Source organism: Thalassophryne amazonica, chromosome 17 (assembly GCF_902500255.1).
Source record: "Thalassophryne amazonica chromosome 17, fThaAma1.1, whole genome shotgun sequence".
Lineage (NCBI taxonomy): Eukaryota > Metazoa > Chordata > Actinopteri > Batrachoidiformes > Batrachoididae > Thalassophryne > Thalassophryne amazonica.
Window position 1 is genome coordinate 30,368,201 of NC_047119.1, and position 12,329 is coordinate 30,380,529.

At 48.2% G+C, this 12,329-nt stretch overlaps 1 protein-coding gene across 4 annotated transcripts in view; it reads right to left on the reverse strand.

Moving 5' to 3' along the window:
- The window catches only part of LOC117529700 (zinc finger protein RFP-like), a 32,358-nt gene that overhangs the window by 5,165 nt on the left and 14,864 nt on the right, over nt 1-12,329 (reverse strand). The window contains exons 1-3 of one of the 4 annotated variants that reach the window (XM_034192550.1): nt 3,416-3,860; nt 1,623-3,275; nt 1,141-1,165 (exon numbers count right to left, since the gene is read on the reverse strand). In XM_034192550.1, coding sequence (XP_034048441.1) covers nt 1,635-3,266 — 1,632 coding nt within the window. In that variant the 5' untranslated portion in view covers nt 3,267-3,275; nt 3,416-3,860 and the 3' untranslated portion in view covers nt 1,141-1,165; nt 1,623-1,634. Of the gene's footprint in view, nt 1-1,140; nt 1,166-1,297; nt 3,276-3,415; nt 3,861-12,329 lie in introns of those variants that run through there. The other 3 variants (XM_034192547.1, XR_004566078.1, XM_034192548.1) reach the window with 3 other exon arrangements.

Consider the following 12,329-nt stretch of genomic DNA (forward strand, 5'->3'; position numbering starts at 1 on the left):
CCGGGTGCACAGTGAATCGGTCTTGAAAGTGATTTACTAAGCCCCAGTATCAAGTGAATGACAAATATTACTTGTTGAAGCTTATACATTTATTTTTCCATGGATTATTTCTATAATTTGTGTATATAAACAACTATTTTCACATTTGAATAGAAATGATGACAGTTGTATTTATAATAGTTTCTAAAGGTCTTATATCACTATATAAGACACTTACACATTACATAGCTGGTTTGCTGGATTATAGTTTGTATATGAATCAGCATATATTTAATAATTTTGAAGAAATCTTGATAATCATGTGTTTTTTCATGATATTCTAAGTTGATTCACTGTGACCCGTGAATTAGTGTCTGGGGCACGCGCGCGCACACACACACACACACACACACACACACACACACACACACACACACACACACACACACACACACACACACACACACACACACACACACACACACATCTTCAACCTCTTAGTCCAGTCAAGGGTCACGGGGCGCTGGAGCCTATCCCAGCAGTCATAGAACGCGAGGCAGGGAACACCCAGGACAGGACACTAGTCTGTCGCAGGGCCACAAACAGACAAACAAACACAATTAACCCACTCGGACACCTATGGGCAATTTAAAGATTCCAATCCACCGAACCCGCATGTCTTTGGATGTGGGAGGAAACCGGAGCACCTGGAGGAAACCCACACAAACACGGGGAGAACATGCAAACTCCACACAGAAAGGCCACAGGCGGGAATTGAACCCACAACCTTATCGCTGTGAGGCAAGCAACAGTGCTAACCACTAAGCCACCGTGCTGGTCCAGGGCACAGTAAATCAAAAATTTTAAAATGGGTTTTAAACACCTGTAAATTACACTTGAGGAGACATAAATAACAGCCTTATAAACAGTAACTTGCTTTAGTAAATCCACAATAGAATGACCTAAACCTATGCATAATGTGTTTATGCTGCCACAAAACAACATTTCTGATCCACTGTGCCCCGGCTTCCCCTAAATAAAGAGACTTTAACATGATAATATTTTAGTTTTCCCTTTTTAATAGTTATGATCAATAGCAGCTTTTACTGTCACATAGTGACAGATAGAAAACACGCGAGGTGAAAATAAATTGCAGTTTTCTTTTGTTATTCTGCTATTGTGATTCCTTTCTGCTTTTTGGTTCTTTTGTTGTTGTCCAGACTGTCATCTGATCTCTAACCACGCTGAGACACACAACTAAAACAACAATCAAAGTTCCAATATATTTGGACCTAACTGTGTTCTCGTCTGTACTCACCAGTGTTTGTGTTTGACAGAGACTCTGCTGAGTTGTTGAGTAAAACCTGGAGAATTAAACCTCGTGAAGACAAAAGTCGACTGCAGCTCTTCTGTGAAACTCACCAACTGTTCCTTTTGTTTCTGCTGTAATGTGATGCTGAAAACCTCTTTAGAGTTTTGCTCCGGCTCTTATGCAAAACTCACCAACTTTCACTTTCATTTTAGTTCTAATAACAAAAACAATAATAAAACAGACAAAAATATATGATTCATAAAGTGAGTACACACAGCACATTGACAGTAAAAATATAGTTTTGCATTCAATGATGTGTTTTTTAGAACACAAAATTAAATGTTTAATTCATTGTGTGATTGACAGGACAGATGATCAGAGGGGCGGAGTTTTTACCACCATCATTTTGATGAGGACTAAAAAATGGGTAGATTTTCTGAGTGAAGGAGCAGCCTGTAAAGGAGTAAAGAAGATCTGCAGCATCAACATCATAAAAGGAGATCAGACCCTCCTCATAATCCACAAACACCCCGACCTTCTCAGGCTGAGACCTCACAGAGAGACGGACTGGAGGACCAGAAAGAGCTACATACTCATTTTCATTTCTCAACCTTATTGTCCAGTAACCATCCTGAGGTGTTAATGTGATGTGTCCTTTCCTGTTGACGGACTCTCTGGCCACTCCTAAAGTCCACTTAGTCTTCTCTTTAACCTGAACCTCGAAATAAAATCTTCCTTCAGAGAAACTCTGCTTTGCTAAAACACAAACAGAAGTTGAATATCTCTCTGGGTTGTCTGGGAGATTCTTCTGTACATCACTATCTTTTACTTGTTTTCCATCATCAGACAGGATGAGGTAAGGATGTGCTGTATCGGGATCCAGAGTCACATCCACTGCATACTGCTGGACCCTCTTCAGTTCAGCTTCACTCACTTTCTTCATGTCTTTTCTGATGGTCTCCTCCAGCTGACTCACAGCTCTCACCACACTCCCCTCATATGACGGTGGATGGACTCTGACCTCAGTCCAGTCCCTGGTGGGTGGAGCAGGGCTCAGGGACTGGAAGCCTTGGAGGAGGTGGAGGTGGTCTTCAGACTGTGAGAGCTGCTCCACCTCAGAGCTCCTCTTCTGCAGCTCAGAGATTTCATGTTCCAGCTCTGTGATGAAGCCTTCAGCCTGGTCCTCTGTCATCATCTGCTTCTCCTCGATGGCGTCAAGGAGCTCGTTCAGACCTCTCTGAACAGACTCCATCAGAGCAGTGAAGATCTGAACACCAGCTGATTTTTCTTTGTCTGCATTTTTCTGGCTGAGCTCAACTGACTGTTTGATCTCCTGAATCTTCAGTCGTCTCTTCTGGATCATCTCCTGAATTTCAGCTTCTGTCTTCCACAGCTCAGCCTTCTTTTCATCATATTCGTCTTTCAGAGGAACAACATCATGTGTCTTGTGGTCTTTAATGATACAGAGCATGCAGATGAGTGTCTGCTCGTTCTTACAGAACAGCTCCAGCAGTTTGTCGTGTTTTTCACACATTCTACCTTCCAGGTTCTCCACAGGGTCGATCAGCTGATGTCTTTTCAGGCCTGACTTTGTCAGATGAGGGTCCAGGTGAGTCTCACAGTAGGACATCAGACACACCAGGCAGGACTTCAGGGCCTTCTGTTTGGCTTCAGGACAGACGTCACAGAGAACTTCTCCTGGTTCAGCCGATCGTTGCTCTGAACTGCTGCTGACTTTCTGTTTGAACTGATCAACCATCTCAGAGATGAAAATATTGACCTTCAGCTCAGGTCTTGTGTCAAAAACTGTTTTGCAAATGGGACACTGACAAGTACCACGGGTTTCCCAGCACTCAGTGATGCACTTTTTACAGAAGTTGTGTCCACATGGTGTGCTAACTGGATTGGTGAAAACATCCAAACAGATGGAGCACAAGAACTGATCTTCAGAAAGCAGACAGCTGGCAGCAGACATGTCCACACCCTGAGAACACAATGTTAAAAACAAAACTGGAATTATGTTGTTCGTTATTTTGGGTTTAACATCATAAACTATGCTTATTGTAATGATGAGTAAAACCAAAAGTTCCAGTTGTCAAGTATCATCACATTTTTGTGTCTCACTGTGAAAGTGACGAGTTAAAACTCAGTACATGTGTTCATGAAGCTCTCCGTCCTCTACTGATGCATCATTCCGTACGTAGGGTCGTATCTAACTGGAGTGTGACTGGTGGAGAGGAGAAGGAGACAAAAAAAAAGAGCACCAAAACAGGTGAACAGGTGACACATATGTGCATGGCAGCTGACTGTCCTCTTTTTCTTTTCTTCTTCTTCTTTAGTGAAGTGACTTCGGTCACGTCAACAGGGGGACTTGTCAGAGTGTTCCATGATGCATATCACAAAATGGCTGACATACAAAATGTCCTTGTATTTGGCACAACTATTTGTTCTTTGATAACTATTTGATCTTTTTATAGCTGTCAAATTGATAAAACCAAAGTATTTGCATCTATTTGGACAACATGATGGAACACTGATTTATTGTTTGGCCTTGATATACACAAACACAACATGAGCAGACACCTGCTTATAATCACCGACTTCACTTTGTAACCAATCACATAACCACTGATTCATGACAGGCTAAGGACCACCCACATGGGGCCTGCTGGAGGAACAAAGGTTAGCATAGAGAGAAGATCTGGGGCCTGTACTACTACTAATTTTTGTTCATTCAGCCTGCCCCATGTGGGCGGTCCTTAGCCTGTCATGAATCAGTGGTTATGTGATTGGTTACAAAGTGAAGTCGGCGATTATAAGCGGGTGTCTGCTCACGTTGCGTTCAAGGTTGTTATGTAAAAACAGTCCCGTCGCCAGATCTCGGTCTTAAGGGGGGCTTATGAAATCCACCAGGTGGGCACCACTATTGATAGCTTATTTTTGCTTATTTTTACTATTCACGCAGCCCTAATCCCTCACAGTAATCATCACATTAACCATGACCGGACCGGGGGCCTGTACTATGAAGCGGGGTTACTGGCTTATCAGGGTAACTTTGGGAGTAAGTTGATGACGTGTGGAGTAACTTCCCGGTTAACCCGTACTACGAAAGGTGGATAGGTTCTGATCGAGGCATGCTGCCACGGCAACTTACGCTGTGAGCCAAACCTGCTCCGAGCAGGTTATGTTCTAGGTTAGCTTGAGGTTTTCGCTTAACCACACCCTTTATAAGTACCGTCCATCCACCTGCATCACTCCGAAGACAATGCCAGACTACCTGGATGATCCGTGTGATATTGGAGCACAAATTGTGAGGGGCTCACCTCGCAGGGCGAGGGTTTTTGAAGACCGCCGGAAGCCGCTGACATACCCGGACGATATTGTCTATGAAAGATATAGATACTCAGCCGAGGGAATTCGTTATTGTTGTCAGCTGATTGGGCCAGACGTCTGTAACATCATCCATCGTCCACTGTAATAAAAGACTGTTCTTTTTACAGGAAAACACTGGCAGCTGTGGTTACCGGGGGAATTCCTGTAATTCCTGCTGTGGTTCATTCACTGTAAATCCATATACATATTATGTCTGTAATGTTATCTACTGTGCTGTATGTTTTACAGGAATTCCCTGGTAACCACAGCTGCCAGCGTTTTTCTGTAAAAACAAGTCATTTTTTACAGTGTAACAATGCCCCGACGATCGAGCAGATAATGTGCCTTGTGCCTGTTTTGCCAGTGGACAATTTATGTATTCCATCGGTGATGCTGAACATCTGAGCAAGAATACTGTATGTCGTATGATTCGCAAGGTAGTACTTGCTCTATGTAAACTGTTGGATGCATTTGTCATTTTCCCTGGCCATTTATCCGCAATGCAAATCAAAGAAGGGTTTTATGCAATCGCGGGTAATTACTAATATCAAAATAGGTCTAATGCATGTCCATTAATTAGGCGAAGTGGGGCTTATCAAGCTATGAATATAAACCTACCGTTCTGAATGATGTTTTTATATTTCATCTTCACCTGCTGCCAGGTGCGTTTGGCACTGCTATTACATCTGAAATATTGACAGGATTAGGAATAGCAATCATACAGTCAAGGTAGCCTATTTAGGAAACATTAAATTAACCTAACATTTATTAGGAGGCCTATGCCCACCTCTGAATCGTGTTGCATCTGGGCGTAATTAATGGAAGAGGGGCATTTATTGTACACATATCAGACATTCCACAGGTTAATCATCTGTAACAGATTTGGAGAACAATTACGCATTTACCCGATCAGCAATACGTTGCCAACAAGCCTGTCTTGCTTTATTGGCAGACGATGTGTTCGATTTCCCCCTTAACGTTAATTTAAATTCCTCGTAGCTCCGCATAATAATCGTGCATTCTTCCCCGGTAAAGTAAGGTGACCGCGCCATCATTGAAAAACGGTGACGTGTGCTGCAACCCACCCCTTTTATGTGAACGCGCACAAACTCGTAACACAGGTTCAACAAATCAACATCTTATTCAGCGTCGTAGTACCGATTAACACCACTTGAGGAAACCAGGTTTTGTCAACCCCGGTTTAAGAGGTTGACCCTGGGTTACATCTGAGTAAGTTAACCCCACTTCGTAGTACAGACCCCTGGGCTCTTTGTTCTAGATGTTTGTATGTGATCTGTTCAGAGACCCCAGTGCTGCAGATGACTCTCTGTATCAGTGTTTGAACTTTTTCAATACATCATCTAAACTTTAAAGTCCGTTTCCTGTCCAATTCTTTTTGAGATCACTCACCACATAAAAGAACCTAACAAAGTAAAATTTTGATCCAGAATCTGGATCCGGATCACCTCAAAAATTCAGTGGGGTCTTCCATGTTCTAACAACGATCGTGGTAGCACTAAATGGTTGGCACTGTTGCCTCATGAACTACACTCAACAAAAATATAAACGCAACACTTTTGGTTTTGCTCCCATTTTGTATGAGATGAACTCAAAGATCTAAAACTTTTTCCACATACACAATATCACCATTTCTCTCAAATATTGTTCACAAACCAGTCTAAATCTGTGATAGTGAGCACTTCTCCTTTGCTGAGATAATCCATCCCACCTCACAGGTGTGCCATACCAAGATGCTGATTAGACACCATGATTAGTGCACAGGTGTGCCTTAGACTGCCCACAATAAAAGGCCACTCTGAAAGGTGCAGTTTTGTTTTATTGGGGGGGGGGATACCAGTCAGTATCTGGTGTGACCACCATTTGCCTCATGCAGTGCAACACATCTCCTTCGCATCATCCGTGAAGAGAACACCTCTCCAACGTGCCAAACGGCAGCAAATGTGAGCATTTGCCCACTCAAATCGGTTACAACGACGAACTGGAGTCAGGTCAAGACCCCGATGAGGACGACGAGCATGCAGATGAGCTTCCCTGAGACAGTTTCTGACAGTTTGTGCAGAAATTCTTTGGTTATGCAAACCGATTGTTCCAGCAGCTGTCCGAGTGGCTGGTCTCAGACGATCTTGGAGGTGAACATGCTGGATGTGGAGGTCCTGGGCTGGTGTGGTTACACGTGGTCTGCAGCTCTACTGACCAACTGTTCCTTTTGTTTCAGCTGTAATGTGATGCTGACAAGCTGCCATGTGGAGATGAGTTTAGTGCAGAGAGACTTGACAATGTTCAAACTTGTCACCACACCCTGCCGAGTGCCAGGAACTGTCCAGTGTGGGGTGAAGGGTCAGTTGCTCAGAGTGACATTTGTGGCATATACGGGCAAGTTGGTGTGGCACATCCCAGGAAACAATTTGATGTTAGAAAACATCTTAGAAACATTTTGGTTTGGTTGGTAAAACATTTTGGGGAAACGTTTTGAAAACATTATAGTTTAGAGTCTCTGAAACACTTTGAAAATGTTTTGTGGCAACGTTTCCAAAAAGGTTGGACTCAGATACCACTACAGTCTTAGTGCTGTTGGATCTTAGTGCTGCGCTTGATACTGTGGATCATCAGATTTTACTCAATAGGCTGGAGAATCACTTTGGGATTACTGGAACTGCTCTTGCATGGTTGACGTCATAACTGTCCAGTCGTTCTTACTGTGTACTGTCCCTTTCATTGCTATGCTGATGACACTCAATTGTACATGCCAATAACTGCTGGTAATCTCATTCACATAAAATCTTTGGAAGATTGCCTTGTATCAGTAAGAAGTTGGATGTCTAGTAACTTCCTACTTTTAAATTCTGATAAGACTGAAGTTATGGTTCTTGGTCCAGCAAGGTATCGGCATCAATTTGATCAGCTAGCACTTAGCTTAGGTTCGTGTGTTATACATCATATGGATAAGGTGAGGAACCTTGGAGTAATTTTTGATCCTATGTTGTCCTTTGATCTCCACATTAGTGTTGTGTGTGGGCCGCCAGAAGAGGAGGTACTGCTGGCCCACCACCAGAGGGCGCCCTGCCTGAAGTGCGGGCTTCAGGCACGAGAGGGCGCTGCCGCCATGGACACAGCCGGGGGTGACAGCTGTCACTCATTACCTCTTGACAGCTGTCACCCATCTACTCAACGTCCTCTCACTCCATAAAGACCAGACGTCATCTCCACCTCGTTGCCGAGATATCATACTTCATTGGAGGTAATATCCTCAGCCATTTGTGATTGCAATATTTGTATATTGTGAGTGTTTGCAGGAGTACTGGTACCTCCGACGGTGAAAGCTGAGATAGCATTGAAGGCACTCTTTTCCCCTGAGGAATCTACAGTACTCTGCAGTTATTGAGTGAGAGGTGGAGGTGGCATTCCCACCGCTGTTGTTACTGGGTGTACACACACCCACACTGTCTTTGTTCTCGCCAGCAGTACCAGATCCAACAGTCGGGGTCGGTGATCACCTGGGAATTCGGGACTTGGCGGCTCCAGTATTCGCCGGGTTCTGTGGCGGCGGAAATCGTGTGGTTCCGGCTCTTCTCAGGACAGACGTCTTCTATCCTCGAGCCTGCCCACACGTCACCTTTGTGGATTGACTGTAATTATATTCTGAGATTGTCTGTATGTTCGTTGTGCACATTTCACAACATTAAATTGTTACCTTTTGGCTCATCTATTGGCCGTTCATTTGCGCCCACTGTTGTGGGTCTGTGTCACTACACTTTCACAACAGGATATCTCGGCCAGCGTCATGGACTCCGAGGGGCGTCACCTGGCTGTTGAATGACCAATGGGAGAGCAGGGAGCGCAAGCGTCTGCAGGAGGCATGATTGGTGAGCTGTAGCACATTCTCACCGCCTTTAGGGCTCGGTTGGATCAGATGACCGAGCAAGACATCCTCCTGAACCGCAGGGTGGAGGCTCTCTCCGCACAGATGGCGGCGAGCGCTCAGGGCGCTGCTGCAGCTCCTCCTCCTGCCGACCCTGTGCAGGATATGAACGTTCCAGTGGTGGTTCAACAACCCCTCCCACCATCCCCTGAAGCATACATAAGCCCTCCTGAGCCGTACGGAGGTTGTGTGGAGACATGCGCGGACTTTCTCAGTGTTCGCTCGTCTTTGCACAACGTCCCGTCATGTACGCGTCAGATGCTAGTAAAATAGCTTATGTGATTGCACTGCTTCGGGGTAAGGCACGCGCCTGGGCTACGGCGCTCTGGGAACAGAACTCACGGTTGTTATCAGCATACACTGGGTTTGTGGGGGAGTTCAGAACAGTGTTTTATCACCCTAACAGAGGAGAGACCGCTTCAACTGTGCTGCTGTCAATGAGACAGGGACGCGAGAGCGCAGCCGCTTATGCAGTCAACTTCCGCATCGTGGCTGCGAGGTCCGGTTGGAATAACGTTGCGCTCCGCGCCGCCTTCATAAACGGACTGTCGTTGGTCCTGAAGGAGCAGCTGGTAGCTAAGGAGGAACCGCGGGATTTAGATGGGCTTATCGATCTCGTTATACGGTTAGACAATCGGTTGGAGGAACGCCGTCGGGAGCGAGGCGAAGGACGTGACCGGATACGCGCCGCCCCTCTCCCTTCCGGGTTCGAAAAGGGGCCGCCCTCCCCACGCTCCACAGCCGCAGCGCTCTGTGGGGCAACAGCTCCCCCTGCTGACGTTGTTAGGGAAACGCACAGGTCCAAAATGAGGAGGCTGATCCGCGGGGAGTGTTTTCTCTGCAGCTCAAAGGAGCACACACACAAAAACTGCCCCAAACGGCCAAAACAACAACCGCCCTCAGAGACTGGGCTAAGGGGGGGTCAAAACATTCACGTGAGACACACACAGATTGCCACACGACTCCCAGTTACAATCCTGAGCGGGGATTTAACCCTTCAAGCCCCAGCACTGGTGGACACAGGGTCAGAAGGGAATCTGCTAGACAGCAGATGGGCAAGGGAGGTAGGGCTCCCTCTGGTGGCGCTTCTGTCGCCATTGCAGGTGCGGGCACTAGATGGCACCCTCCTCCCTTTAATCACACACAAGACACAACCAGTAACTCTGGTGGTGTCTGGAAACCATCGGGAGGAGATTGAGTTTTTTGTAACGCCTTCTACCTCCCGCGTGATTTTGGGCTTCCCATGGATGTTGAAGCACAATCCCCGGATTGATTGGCCGTCTGGGGTGGTGGTTCAGTGGAGCGAGACCTGCCATCGGGTGTGTTTAGGATCCTCGGTTCCTCCCGGTTTACAGGCTAAGGAGGAGGTCAAAGTCCCTCCCAATCTGACGGCAGTGCCGGTTGAGTACCACGATCTTGCTGACGTCTTCAGCAAGGATCTGGCACTCACCCTTCCCCCGCACCGTCCGTACGATTGTGCCATTGATTTGGTTCCAGGCGCTGAGTTCCCGTCCAGCAGGCTGTGCAACCTCTCACGACCTGAGCGCGAATCAATGGAGACCTACATCCGGGACTCATTAGCTGCCGGGCTGATCCGGAACTCCACCTCCCCGATGGGGGCAGGTTTCTTTTTTGTGGGCAAGAAAGATGGCGGACTCCGTCCATGCATTGATTACAGGGGGCTGAATGAGATTACGGTTCGCAACCGATACCCGTTGCCATCGTTGGATTCCGTGTTCACCCCCCTGCATGGAGCCAAAATCTTTACTAAGCTGGATCTTAGAAATGCGTATCACCTGGTTCGGATCCGGAAGGGAGACGAATGGAAGACGGCATTTAACACCCCGTTAGGTCACTTTGAGTACCTGGTCATGCCGTTCGGCCTCACCAACGCCCCCGCGACGTTCCAAGCCTTGGTTAACGACATCTTGCGGGACTTCCTGCACCGATTCGTCTTCGTATATCTGGACGATATTCTCATCTTTTCTCCGGATCCTGAGACCCATGTCCAGCATGTACATCAGGTCCTGCAGCGGTTATTAGAGAACCGACTGTTTGTGAAGGGCGAGAAGTGCGAGTTTCACTGCACGTCTTTGTCCTTCCTGTGGTTTATCATCTCCTCTAACTCCGTCGCCCCTGATCCGGCCAAGGTTGCGGCGGTGAGAGATTGGCCCCAACCAACAAGCCGTAAGAAGCTGCAACAGTTCCTCGGCTTTGCTAATTTCTATAGGAGGTTCATTAAGGGCTACAGTCAGGTAGTTAGCCCCCTGACAGCCCTGACCTCTCCAAAAGTCCCCGTCACCTGGTCGGATCGGTGCGAAGCCGCGTTCAAGGAGTTGAAACGACGGTTCTCTACTGCACCAGTTTTGGTGCAGCCCGACCCTAGCCGCCAGTTCGTGGTTGAAGTGGACGCCTCTGACTCAGGGATAGGAGCCATGCTATCCCAGAGCGGAGAGACCGATAAGGTTCTTCACCCGTGTGCCTACTGTTCACGCAGGTTGACCCCGGCTGAACGGAACTATGATGTCGGCAATCGAGAACTCCTTGCGGTGAAAGAGGCTCTTGAGGAGTGGAGACACCTGTTGGAGGGAGCGTCTGTGCCATTCACGGTTTTCACTGACCATCGGAACCTGGAGTATATCGCTGAACCCCAGGCAAGCCCGCTGGTCATTGTTCTTCGGACGTTTTGACTTCCGGATCACCTATCGCCCCGGGACCAAGAACCAGAGATCGGATGCCTTGTCCCGGGTACACGAAGACGAAGTCAAAACGGTGCTGTCGGATCCACCGGTGCCCATCATTCCGGAGTCCACTATTGTGGCCACCCTCACCTGGGACATGGAGAAGACCGTCCGGGAGGCCCTGGCACGGAGCCCGGACCCCGGAACCGGTCCGAAGAACCGTCTGTACATCCCACCAGAGGCCAGAGCTGCAGTCTTGGACTTCTGTCACGGTTCCAAGCTCTCCTGTCATCCAGGGGTGCGAAGGACCGTGGCAGTTGTCCGGCAGCGCTTCTGGTGGGCGTCTATGGAGGCCGACGTCCGGGAATATATCCAGGCCTGCACCACCTGTGCCAGGGGCAAGGCAGTACATAAGAAGGCCCAAGGACTCCTCCAGCCGCTGCCGGTGCCTCATCGCCCCTGGTCCCACATTGGCCTGGATTTCGTCACGGGCCTCCCGCCGTCCCAGGGCAACACCACCATCTTCACGATAGTGGACCGATTCTCCAAGGCGGCCCACTTCGTGGCCCTCCCGAAGCTCCCAACAGCCCAGGAGACAGCAGACCTCCTGGTCCACCACGTCGTCCGTCTGCATGGGATACCCTCCGACATCGTCTCTGATCGTGGTCCCCAGTTCTCCTCACACGTCTGGAGGAGCTTCTGCAGGGAACTGGGGGCCACCGTGAGCCTCTCGTCCGGGTACCATCCACAGACGAACGGACAGGCAGAGCGGGCCAACCAGGAACTAGAACAGACCCTCCGCTGCGTCACATCTGCACACCCGACGGCCTGGAGTAACCATCTGGCCTGGATCGAGTATGCGCATAACAGCCAGGTGTCTTCTGCCACCGGCCTCTCCCCATTTGAGGTGTGTTTGGGGTATCAGCCCCCGTTGTTTCCCGTGGTGGAGGGAGAGGTCGGTGTGCCCTCGGTCCAGGCCCACCTGTGGAAGTGCCGTCGGGTGTGGCGCTCCGCCCGTTCTGCCTTGTTGAAGGCCCGGACGAGG